Source organism: Salvelinus alpinus, chromosome 24 (assembly GCF_045679555.1).
Source record: "Salvelinus alpinus chromosome 24, SLU_Salpinus.1, whole genome shotgun sequence".
NCBI classification, from domain to species: domain Eukaryota; kingdom Metazoa; phylum Chordata; class Actinopteri; order Salmoniformes; family Salmonidae; genus Salvelinus; species Salvelinus alpinus.
In genome coordinates this window covers 40151569-40165412 of record NC_092109.1, presented here as the reverse complement: position 1 = coordinate 40165412, position 13844 = coordinate 40151569, and the positions used below count along the sequence as shown (strand labels likewise).

Sequence of the window (13844 nt, the reverse complement as noted above, 5' to 3'; positions counted from 1 at the left end):
GATGGAGAGAGGGATGGAGAGAGAGATGGGGAGAGCGATGGAGAGAGGGATGAAGAGAGGAATGAAGAGAGCGATGGAGAGAGGGATGAAGAGAGGGATGGAGAGAGCGATGGAGAGAGGGATGAAGAGAGGAATGAAGAGAGCGATTGTACCCAGGAATTCAGAGAAAAGAGGAAATGGACATAAAAAGAACGAGAAGTGACCTCTAACTGATTTGATGGACAGCAGGGGGACTCTACCAGCACGCACATGCACACACACACACACACATGCACACACACACACACACACACACAAACACACACACACACAGTCCCGTGGTCAAGGCTGAGGCCAGAATGTCATGACATTTAGACAAACGGTACCTGATCCATTATTCATGTTAATACCACAGTAGAGTAAACAACAGAATGGCCTCCTCTCATACTGTGAAGTGTGTGTGTGTGTGTGTGTGTGTGTGTGTGTGTGTGTGTGTGTGTGTGTGTGTGTGTGTGTGTGTGTGTGTGTGTGTGTGTGTGTGTGTGTGTGTGTGTGTGTGTGTGTGTGTGTGTGTGTGTGTGTGTGTGTGTGTGTGTGTGTGTGTGTGTGTGTGTGTGTGTGTGTGTGTGTGTGTGTGTGTGTGTGTAGTAGAAAGCGTAGTGATGAGCCCGTTGCCTGGATACAAAAAGCATAATTAAGAGCAATTATCAGACGATTCAGTTCACACCAACAACGTTTATCAGCCACTTCATAGCAAAACAACATCAACAAATGAATACATCAAAAGACAGAGGAACAAGAGTGAGTAGGACGGAGAGGAGGAGAGGGAGGAGGAGAGAGAGGAGGAGGAGGACGGCGGGGAGGAGAGGGAGGAGGAGAGAGAGGAGGAGGAGGAGAGGGAGGAGAGAGAGGAGGAGAGAGGAGGAGGGAGAGGAGGAGAGGGAGGAGGAGAGAGAGGAGGAGGAGGACGGAGAGGAGGAGGAGAGGAGGAGGAGGGAGAGGAGGAGAGGGAGGAGGAGAGAGAGGAGGAGGAGGACGGAGAGGAGGAGGAGAGAGGAGGAGGGAGAGGAGGAGAGGGAGGAGGAGAGAGAGGGAGAGAGGAGGAGCGAGGGAGGGAGGGGGAGAGGGATAGAGGGAGATAGAGAGGAGAGAGACAGAGACAGAGACAGAAGAGTGGGTAGTGAATGAAATAGACAGTATAGTTATTTAATGACAGCTCCTCTCTCTGTTTGAGTCCTAAATGGAACCCTATTCCCTATACAGTGCACTACTTTAGACCAGAGCCCTATGGCACCCTATTCCCTATATATAGTGCACTACTTTAGACCAGAGCCCTATGGCACCCTATTCCCTATATATAGTGCACTACTTTAGACCAGAGCCCTATGGAATCTTATTCCCTATATATAGTGCACTACTTTAGACCAGAGCCCTATGGAATCTTATTCCCTATATATAGTGCACTACTATAGACCAGAGCCCTATGGAATCTTATTCCCTATATATAGTGCACTACTTTAGACCAGAGCCCTATGGAATCTTATTCCCTATATATAGTGCACTACTATAGACCAGAGCCCTATGGAATCTTATTCCCTATATATAGTGCACTACTTTAGACCAGAGCCCTATGGAATCTTATTCCCTATATATAGTGCACTACTTTAGACCAGAGCCCTATGGAATCTTATTCCCTATATATAGTGCACTACTTTAGACCAGAGCCCTATGGAATCTTATTCCCTATATATAGTGCACTACTATAGACCAGAGCCCTATGGCACCCTATTCCCTATATATAGTGCACTACTATAGACCAGAGCCCTATGGCACCCTATTCCCTATATATAGTGCACTACTTTAGACCAGAGCCCTATGGAATCTTATTCCCTATACAGTGCACTACTATAGACCAGAGCCCTATGGCACCCTATTCCCTATATATAGTGCACTACTATAGACCAGAGCCCTATGGCACCCTATTCCCTATATATAGTGCACTACTATAGACCAGAGCCCTATGGCACCCTATTCCCTATATATAGTGCACTACTATAGACCAGAGCCCTATGGCACCCTATTCCCTATATATAGTGCACTACTATAGACCAGAGCCCTATGGCACCCTATTCCCTATATATAGTGCACTACTTTAGACCAGAGCCCTATGGCACCCTATTCCCTATATATAGTGCACTACTTTAGACCAGAGCCCTATGGAATCTTATTCCCTATATATAGTGCACTACTTTAGACCAGAGCCCTATGGAATCTTATTCCCTATATATAGTGCACTACTATAGACCAGAGCCCTATGGAATCTTATTCCCTATATATAGTGCACTACTTTAGACCAGAGCCCTATGGAATCTTATTCCCTATATATAGTGCACTACTATAGACCAGAGCCCTATGGAATCTTATTCCCTATATATAGTGCACTACTTTAGACCAGAGCCCTATGGAATCTTATTCCCTATATATAGTGCACTACTTTAGACCAGAGCCCTATGGAATCTTATTCCCTATATATAGTGCACTACTTTAGACCAGAGCCCTATGGAATCTTATTCCCTATATATAGTGCACTACTATAGACCAGAGCCCTATGGCACCCTATTCCCTATATATAGTGCACTACTATAGACCAGAGCCCTATGGCACCCTATTCCCTATATATAGTGCACTACTATAGACCAGAGCCCTATGGCACCTTATTCCCTATATATAGTGCACTACTTTAGACCAGAGCCCTATGGAATCTTATTCCCTATATATAGTGCACTACTTTAGACCAGAGCCCTATGGAATCTTATTCCCTATATATAGTGCACTACTTTAGACCAGAGCCCTATGGAATCTTATTCCCTATATATAGTGCACTACTATAGACCAGAGCCCTATGGCACCCTATTCCCTATATATAGTGCACTACTTTAGACCAGAGCCCTATGGAATCTTATTCCCTATACAGTGCACTACTATAGACCAGAGCCCTATGGCACCCTATTCCCTATATATAGTGCACTACTATAGACCAGAGCCCTATGGCACCCTATTCCCTATATATAGTGCACTACTATAGACCAGAGCCCTATGGCACCCTATTCCCTATATATAGTGCACTACTATAGACCAGAGCCCTATGGCACCCTATTCCCTATATATAGTGCACTACTATAGACCAGAGCCCTATGGCACCCTATTCCCTATATATAGTGCACTACTATAGACCAGAGCCCTATGGAACCTTATTCCCTATATATAGTGCACTACTATAGACCAGAGCCCTATGGAACCTTATTCCCTATATATAGTGCACTACTATAGACCAGAGCCCTATGGCACCCTATTCCCTATATATAGTGCACTACTTTAGACCAGAGCCCTATGGCACCCTATTCCCTATATATAGTGCACTACTTTAGACCAGAGCCCTATGGAATCTTATTCCCTATATATAGTGCACTACTTTAGACCAGAGCCCTATGGAATCTTATTCCCTATATATAGTGCACTACTATAGACCAGAGCCCTATGGAATCTTATTCCCTATATATAGTGCACTACTTTAGACCAGAGCCCTATGGAATCTTATTCCCTATATATAGTGCACTACTATAGACCAGAGCCCTATGGAATCTTATTCCCTATATATAGTGCACTACTTTAGACCAGAGCCCTATGGAATCTTATTCCCTATATATAGTGCACTACTTTAGACCAGAGCCCTATGGAATCTTATTCCCTATATATAGTGCACTACTATAGACCAGAGCCCTATGGCACCCTATTCCCTATATATAGTGCACTACTATAGACCAGAGCCCTATGGCACCCTATTCCCTATATATAGTGCACTACTTTAGACCAGAGCCCTATGGAATCTTATTCCCTATACAGTGCACTACTATAGACCAGAGCCCTATGGCACCCTATTCCCTATATATAGTGCACTACTATAGACCAGAGCCCTATGGCACCCTATTCCCTATATATAGTGCACTACTATAGACCAGAGCCCTATGGCACCCTATTCCCTATATATAGTGCACTACTATAGACCAGAGCCCTATGGCACCCTATTCCCTATATATAGTGCACTACTATAGACCAGAGCCCTATGGCACCCTATTCCCTATATATAGTGCACTACTTTAGACCAGAGCCCTATGGCACCCTATTCCCTATATATAGTGCACTACTTTAGACCAGAGCCCTATGGAATCTTATTCCCTATATATAGTGCACTACTTTAGACCAGAGCCCTATGGAATCTTATTCCCTATATATAGTGTACTACTATAGACCAGAGCCCTATGGAATCTTATTCCCTATATATAGTGCACTACTTTAGACCAGAGCCCTATGGAATCTTATTCCCTATATATAGTGCACTACTATAGACCAGAGCCCTATGGAATCTTATTCCCTATATATAGTGCACTACTTTAGACCAGAGCCCTATGGAATCGTATTCCCTATATATAGTGCACTACTATAGACCAGAGCCCTATGGAATCTTATTCCCTATATATAGTGCACTACTTTAGACCAGAGCCCTATGGAATCTTATTCCCTATATATAGTGCACTACTTTAGACCAGAGCCCTATGGAATCTTATTCCCTATATATAGTGCACTACTTTAGACCAGAGCCCTATGGAATCTTATTCCCTATATATAGTGCACTACTTTAGACCAGAGCCCTATGGAATCTTATTCCCTATATATAGTGCACTACTATAGACCAGAGCCCTATGGCACCCTATTCCCTATATATAGTGCACTACTTTAGACCAGAGCCCTATGGCACCCTATTCCCTATATATAGTGCACTACTTTAGACCAGAGCCCTATGGAATCTTATTCCCTATACAGTGCACTACTATAGACCAGAGCCCTATGGCACCCTATTCCCTATATATAGTGCACTACTATAGACCAGAGCCCTATGGCACCCTATTCCCTATATATAGTGCACTACTATAGACCAGAGCCCTATGGCACCCTATTCCCTATATATAGTGCACTACTATAGACCAGAGCCCTATGGCACCCTATTCCCTATATATAGTGCACTACTATAGACCAGAGCCCTATGGCACCCTATTCCCTATATATAGTGCACTACTTTAGACCAGAGCCCTATGGCACCCTATTCCCTATATATAGTGCACTACTTTAGACCAGAGCCCTATGGAATCTTATTCCCTATATACAGTGGGGAGAACAAGTATTTGATACACTGCCGATTTTGCAGGTTTTCCTACTTACAAAGCATGTAGAGGTCTGTAATTTTTATCACAGGTACACTTCAACTGTGAGAGACGGAATCTAAAACAAAAATCCTGAAAATCACATTGTATGATTTTTAAGTAATTAATTTGCATTTTATTGCATGACATAAGTATTTGATACATCAGAAAAGCAGAACTTAATATTTGGTACAGAAACCTTTGTTTGCAATTACAGAGATCATACGTTTCCTGTAGTTCTTGACCAGGTTTGCACACACTGCAGCAGGGATTTTGGCCCACTCCTCCATACAGACCTTCTCCAGATCCTTCAGGTTTCGGGGCTGTCGCTGGGCAATACGGACTTTCAGCTCCCTCCAAAGATTTTCTATTGGGTTCAGGTCTGGAGACTGGCTAGGCCACTCCAGGACCTTGAGATGCTTCTTACGGAGCCACTCCTTAGTTGCCCTGGCTGTGTGTTTCGGGTCGTTGTCATGCTGGAAGACCCAGCCACGACCTATCTTCAATGCTCTTACTGAGGGAAGGAGGTTGTTGGCCAAGATCTCGCGATGCATGGCCCCATCCATCCTCCCCTCAATACGGTGCAGTCATCCTGTCCCCTTTGCAGAAAAGCATCCCCAAAGAATGATGTTTCCACCTCCAAGCTTCACGGTTAGGATGGTGTTCTTGGGGTTGTACTAATCCTTCTTCTTCCTCCAAACACGGCGAGTGGAGTTTAGACCAAAAAGCTCTATTTTTGTCTCATCAGACCACATGACCTTCTCCAATTCCTCCTCTGGATCATCCAGATGGTCATTGGCAAACTTCAGACGGGCCTGGACATGCGCTGGCTTGAGCAGGGGGACCTTGCGTGCGCTGCAGGATTTTAATCCATGACGGCGTAGTGTGTTACTAATGGTTTTCTTTGAGACTGTGGTCCCAGCTCTCTTCAGGTCATTAACCAGGTCCTGCCGTGTAGTTCTGGGCTGATCCCTCACCTTCCTCATGATCATTGATGCCCCACGAGGTGAGATCTTGCATGGAGCCCCAGACCGAGGGTGATTGACCGTCATCTTGAACTTCTTCCATTTTCTAATAATTGCGCCAACAGTTGTTGCCTTCTTACCAAGCTGCTTACCTATTGTCCTGTAGCCCATCCCAGCCTTGTGCAGGTCTACAATTTTATCCCTGATGTCCTTACACAGCTCTCTGGTCTTGGCCATTGTGGAGAGGTTGGAGTCTGTTTGATTGAGTGGGTGGACAGGTGTCTTTTATACAGGTAACGAGTTCAAACAGGTGCAGTTAATACAGGTAATGAGTGGAGAACAGGAGGGCTTCTTAAAGAAAAACTAACAGGTCTGTGAGAGCCGGAATTCTTACTGGTTGGTAGGTGATCAAATACTTATGTCATGCAATAAAATGCGAATTAATTACTTAAAAATCATACAATGTGATTTTCTGGATTTTTGTTTTAAATTCCGTCTCTCACAGTTGAAGTGTACCTATGATAAAAATTACAGACCTCTACATGCTTTGTAAGTAGGAAAACCTGCAAAATCGGCAGTGTATCAAATACTTGTTCTCCCCACTGTATAGTGCACTACTTTAGACCAGAGCCCTATGGAATCTTATTCCCTATATATAGTGCACTACTATAGACCAGAGCCCTATGGAATCTTATTCCCTATATATAGTGCACTACTTTAGACCAGAGCCCTATGGAATCTTATTCCCTATATATAGTGCACTACTATAGACCAGAGCCCTATGGCACCCTATTCCCTATATATAGTGCACTACTTTAGACCAGAGCCCTATGGAATCTTATTCCCTATATATAGTGCACTACTTTAGACCAGAGCCCTATGGAATCTTATTCCCTATATATAGTGCACTACTTTAGACCAGAGCCCTATGGAATCTTATTCCCTATATATAGTGCACTACTTTAGACCAGAGCCCTATGGAATCTTATTCCCTATATACAGTGCACTATGAATAAAGACATTTCACATGTAATATTATGTCTATATACAGAGCCTTGCAAAAGTACTCATCCCCCTTGGCGTTTTTCCTATTTTGTTGCATTACAACCTGTAATTTAAATAGATTTTTATTTGGATTTCATGTAATGGACATACACAAAATACTCCAAATTGGTGAAGTGAACTGAAAAAAATACATTGCTTCAAAAATGAATTAAAAATTTAATTAAATTAAATTAAATACGGAAAAGTGGTGCGTGCATATAAGTATTCACCCCCTTTGCTATGAAGCCCCTAAATAAGATCTGGTGAAACCAATTACCTTCAGAAGTCACATAATTCGTTAAATAAAGTTCACCTGTGTGCAATCTATGTGTCACATGATCTGTCACATGATCTCAGTATATATACACCTGTTCTGAAAGGCCCCAGAGTCTGCAACACCACTAAGCAAATGACACCACCAAGCAAGTGGCACCATGAAAACCAAGGAGCTCTCTAAACAGGTCAGGAACAAAGTTGTGGAGAAGTACAGATCAGGGTTGGGTTATAAAAAATATCAGAAACTTTGAACATCCCACGGAGCACCATTAAATCCATTATAAAAAATGAAAGAATATGGCACTACAACAAACCTGTCAAGAGAGGGACGCTCACAAAAACTCACGGACCAGGCAAGGAGGGCATTAATCAGAGAGGCAACAAAGAAACCAAAGACAACCCTGAAGGAGCTGCAAAGCTCCACAGCGGAGATTGGAGTATCTGTCCATAGGACCACGTTTAGCTGTACACTCCACAGAGCTGGACTTTACGGAAGAGTGTCCAGAAAAAAACAAGCAAACACATTTGGTGCTCGCCAAAAGGCACGTGGGAGACTCCTCAAACATATGGAAGGTACTTTGGTCAGATGAGACTAAAATTGAGCTTTTTTGCCAATCAAGGAAATCGCTATGTCTGGCGCAAACCCAACACCTCTCATCACCCCGAGAACACCATCCCCACAGTGAAGCATGGTGGAGGCAGCATCATGCTGTGGGGATGTTTTTCATCGGCAGGGACTGGGAGACTAGTCAGGATTGAAGGAATGATGGATGATGATAAATACATGGAAATTCTTGAGGGAAACCTGTTTCAGTAGAATAACATCGGTCTCCTACATATCATCTCTCTCTCTCTCAGTAGTGTAGAATAACATCGGTCTCCTACATATCATCTCTCTCTCTCAGTAGTATAGAATAACATCGGTCTCCTACATATCATCTCTCTCTCAGTAGAGTATAACAACATCGGTCTCCTACATATCATCTCTCTCTCTCAGTAGTATAGAATAACATCGGTCTCCTACATATCATCTCTCTCTCTCAGTAGAGTATAACAACATCGGTCTCCTACATATCATCTCTCTCTCTCAGTAGAGTAGAACACCATCGGTCTCCTACATATCATCTCTCTCTCAGTAGAGTAAAACACCATCGGTCTCCTACATATCATCTCTCTCTTAGTAGAGTAAAACACCATCGGTCTCCTACATATCATCTCTCTCTCAGTAGAGTAAAACACCATCGGTCTCCTACATATCATCTCTCTCTTAGTAGAGTAAAACACCATCGGTCTCCTACATATCATCTCTCTCTCAGTAGAGTAAAACACCATCGGTCTCCTACATATCATCTCTCTCTTAGTAGAGTAAAACACCATCGGTCTCCTACATATCATCTCTCTCTCAGTAGAGTAAAACACCATCGGTCTCCTACATATCATCTCTCTCTCAGTAGAGTAAAACACCATCGGTCTCCTACATATCATCTCTCTCTCAGTAGAGTAAAACACCATCGGTCTCCTACATATCATCTCTCTCTCAGTAGAGTAGAACAACATCGGTCTCTGTAGTAACCTGGTATATTTATGTTTACCAATAGATGGCAGTATTGACTCAAGACGGGGGTTTGCTTCCCGCTATCCGTAGCTATTTCCTATGTCTGCCTATTTAACTATGATTAAGATAGCTTCAGGTAGCTTAAGCCAGGTGCATTGGAGGATGTCATTCTAAGTTACAATTAAATACTAAACCGTACTTAGAGTCTCATGAGTTGTAACTCTAAGAAGCCTTTAAGGATACTACAGTCTCCTACATATCATCTCTCTCTCAGTAGAGTAGAACAACAGCAAGCCTAGGGCTAGGAGGAACAGAGCTCATGTCACTTCTCACAATGAGAGATAGAGGGAGACTAAGAGAGAGGGACAGAGACAGAGAATGACGGGGATGAGGAGAGACTATTTTATTGAACTTGAAAAGCCAAAACATTTCAATAAATGAGTATGAATACATTCCCGTCCCAACACAATGTGTACACGTAACGCCTATCCAATTATAGCAAGCCATTCCAGACAGAGAGAGAGAGAGAGAGAGAGAAGGGAGGAGAGAGAGAGAGAGAGAGAGAGAGAGAGAGAGAGAGAGAGAGAAGGGAGGAGAGAGAGGGAGAGAGAGAGGGAGAGAGAGAGACAGCGAGAAAGAGAGAGAGGGGACAGAGAGAGAGAGAGAGAGAGAGAGAGAGAGAGAGAGGACAGAGATAGAGAGAGAGAGAGAGAGAGAGAGAGAGAGAGAGAGAGAGAGAGAGAGAGAGAGAGAGAGAGAGAGAGAGAGAGAGAGAGAGAGAGAGAGAGAGAGAGAGAGAGAGAGAGAGAGAGAGAGAGAGAGAGAGAACTACAGAGAGACAAACAGACACACTGCAGGAATAGCAATAGGCAGCTGCAGCTAGGCAATGCGAATAGCGGGAAGGATATGAGGGAAGGATATAAGGGAAGGATATGGAGAGAGTGAGAGGTGAGCTGCCCGTTAAATACACTCTCCTTTTGAAGTCTTCCACCTGTTCTTCTCTTCGATCTCTGCATTCCTCTCAGCTCAGAGAGGAAGCTGCCTCAAAAGGTCTAGCTTTACAAAGAGGTTGGCAAAAGTCTGGTAACCTCGGGTTACCGATTTTCCAGAAGTCCCAGTTGAATCAACAAGGGAATCATCCAAATGGAATTTCTGAATTTATTTTTTGAATGTTGTCAGAAGTTACCACTTTTTATCAACACTATTTTGGACACTGAGTCTCTCTTTCAGTCTGGCCCTGTTATGTAGAAAACCCTTACTAGAACCCAGTCGACATGTAGTGTTACATTGAGGAAGACAAGGGCCTGTTATATAGAAACCCAGGACTAAAGGCTAATATTTAATGTATAGTCAATAGCCTAGTTCTATTACTACACTAGTTCTATTACTAAACTAGTTCTATTACTACACTAGTTCTATTACTAAACTAGTTCTATTACTACACTAGTTCTATTACTACACTAGTTCTATTACTACACTAGTTCTATTACTACACTAGTTCTATTACTACACTAGTTTTATTACTACACTAGTTCTATTACTACACTAGTTCTATTACTACACTAGTTCTATTACTACACTAGTTATATTACTACACTAGTTCTATTACTACACTAGTTCTATTACTAGTCTAGTTCTATTACTACACTAGTTCTATTACTACACTAGTTCTATTACTACACTAGTTCTATTACTACACTAGTTCTATTACTACACTAGTTCTATTACTACACTAGTTCTATTACTACACTAGTTCTATTACTACACTAGTTCTATTACTACACTAGTTCTATTACTAAACTAGTTCTATTACTAAACTAGTTCTATTACTACACTAGTTCTATTACTAGTCTAGTTCTATTACTACACTAGTTCTATTACTACACTAGTTCTATTACTACACTAGTTCTATTACTAAACTAGTTCTATTACTACACTAGTTCTATTACTACACTAGTTCTATTACTACACTAGTTCTATTACTAGTCTAGTTCTATTACTACACTAGTTCTATTACTAGTCTAGTTCTATTACTACACTAGTTCTATTACTACACTAGTTCTATTACTACACTAGTTATTTTACTACACTAGTTCTTTTACTACACTAGTTCTATTACTACACTAGTTCTATTACTACACTAGTTCTATTACTACACTAGTTCTATTACTACACTAGTTCTATTACTACACTAGTTCTATTACTACACTAGTTATATTACTACACTAGTTATATTACTACACTAGTTCTTTTACTACACTAGTTATATTACTACACTAGTTATATTACTACACTAGTTATATTACTAGCCTAGTTATATTACTACACTAGTTATTTTACTACACTAGTTCTATTACTACACTAGTTCTATTACTACACTAGTTCTATTACTACACTAGTTCTATTACTACACTAGTTCTATTACTACACTAGTTCTATTACTACACTAGTTCTATTACTACACTAGTTCTATTACTACACTAGTTCTATTACTACACTAGTTCTATTACTACACTAGTTCTATTACTACACTAGTTCTATTACTACACTAGTTCTATTACTACACTAGTTCTATTACTACACTAGTTCTATTACTAGCCTAGTTATATTACTACACTAGTTCTATTACTAGTCTAGTTCTTTTACTACACTAGTTATATTACTACACTAGTTATTTTACTACACTAGTTCTATTACTACACTAGTTCTATTACTACACTAGTTCTATTACTAGCCTAGTTATATTACTACACTAGTTCTATTACTAGTCTAGTTCTTTTACTACACTAGTTATATTACTACACTAGTTCTTTTACTACACTAGTTCTATTACTGCGCCAGCCTCAATTTATCAACACTGCCCTCTCACAATTTAAACGTCTAAACCTCTTCGATGTCCATAAAAGATTATATTGGACAGCTGACGCAGCACATACATTTTCTTTAAAATAATGTCCTTTTCTAGTTTATCACAAAGACTCCCACCCCGTCAGATAGACAACACTGAGAGGGTGTCTTGGACCACTCCACTGTCTAATTCTGTACCTGTCGTTTTAGGGTGTGTTCCAGTTATGCACATTTTGCACAGATGATCAGACCTCAAAATGCCTGGAGAAGTGTTTACCATCTCAGTAACCAGATCCACATTTTATAATGATCCTCTTGTCTGTACAGCGTGTTTGTATGTATTTGTTGATCCTTTATTTAACCAAGGAAGTTACATTGAGGTTGACATCTCTGTTTCAAGTGAGTCCTGCTTTGTATCTGGGTTCCACTCTTAATGTTCTCTTAATTTAACTTAATTGATGAGTTTACGTCATTGGTTACGAGGCTATGAATTCACCTTAGTATAAGGCTTAGTAACAACCTATTTCTCCTCTCTCTCAGATCTGTCCATTCCGATCGTCACTATGTCCGGTATGGAATTCTCATTGGAGGAGCTCAACAGAACCGAAATCTCCCCAGACAATGGAAACTTCCTGAGGTTTTCCCCCACCTCTGTTTCCACTGCAGCCGCGGCGGCGGGGACAGGGTTGTCGTCGGGGCGACAGGAGAATGTTTACGTGTACGTGTGGATCTTCCTGAGTCTGCTGGTGTTCCTGCTGTCGTTGATCATCATCGCCCTCCACAGGCTAAAGAATATCATTACATCCTCCTCCTCTGTACCTGACTGCAGCAGTGAGGGGGGCAGCTCATTCACCAACATGGAGATCTGTAGTATATCTTCACAGAGATCCACCGTGTCCTCACTGTCCATCTGAGAGAGACACGCACACACACACACACACACACACACACACACACACACACACACACACACACACACACACACACACACACACACACACACACACACACACACACACACACACACACACACACACACACACACACACACACACACACACACTCCTGTAAACAAGCTTTTCAGTTGGACCATATGGGACTTTACTCCGATGTGTTAAGGCGGTAGTTTGAACTGAACTCTGAACCCTCTGTGACTTCTCCTTTTGGCTCATGGGAAACATAGTTCACTGTGTAAAGAACAGAACCGGGAGGAGGGAGTGAGAACTCTGTTTTTGAATCTGGGGTATATTTACTACGACCCAAACGGAAGCAAAAGGGCAGAAAACGTTTTCCTACGGTGTGCACTAATGAAACACCAGTGGTCTGTTTCCATTCTCTTATCCATGGAATACAACTTTGGAATCTTAGAAGTCCTCAGGCAAGTTAGCCGGGGTCTAATCTTATCTAGTGTCGCTTTCAGTGTGATTTATATCGGTTCTTTCTCTTTCTATTTGAAATAGGAAACAACCGCTTCTGTTACTAATTCCCCATGGATTAACATTATGTGACTGATGTGTTTATCTCAGATAACATATCTCATCCAGGATTGCTTTCATTCAAAGTTCATCTTTCTCTGGCTGTGTACAAAATGGCACAATATTCCCTATATAATTGGTTCTGGCCAACAGTAGTGTTCTCTATAGGGAATAGGGGCCATTTCAGACCCGTCCCCACTGCTGTTTTCTTTCTGTAATATCCTAAATCCTTATTGTTTCCAGGGCAACCTGTACTAACCTGATTTTAGTGCGACGTATAGTTCTTTCTGTAATTTCAAAATATCTCTATTGTTTCCAGGGCAACCTGTACTAACCTGGTTTAACTGTGAAGTATATTTCTTTCTGTAATAACAAAATATCTCTACTGTTTCCATCGCAACCTGTACTAACCTGGTTTAACTGTGAAGTACATACTGAACCAGAC

The 13844-nt window shown here is 41.7% G+C and overlaps 1 protein-coding gene across 1 annotated transcript in view; it reads left to right on the top strand.

The window, feature by feature from the left end:
- LOC139552827 (serine-rich and transmembrane domain-containing protein 1) overlaps nt 1-12956 on the top strand; it is a 16370-nt gene extending 3414 nt beyond the window's left edge. Inside the window, exon 2 of the mRNA XM_071364892.1 lies at nt 12465-12956. Coding sequence (XP_071220993.1) covers nt 12488-12838 — 351 coding nt within the window. The 5' untranslated portion in view covers nt 12465-12487 and the 3' untranslated portion in view covers nt 12839-12956. The remainder of the gene's footprint in view (nt 1-12464) is intronic.
- Nucleotides 12957-13844: the final 888 nt, after the last annotated feature.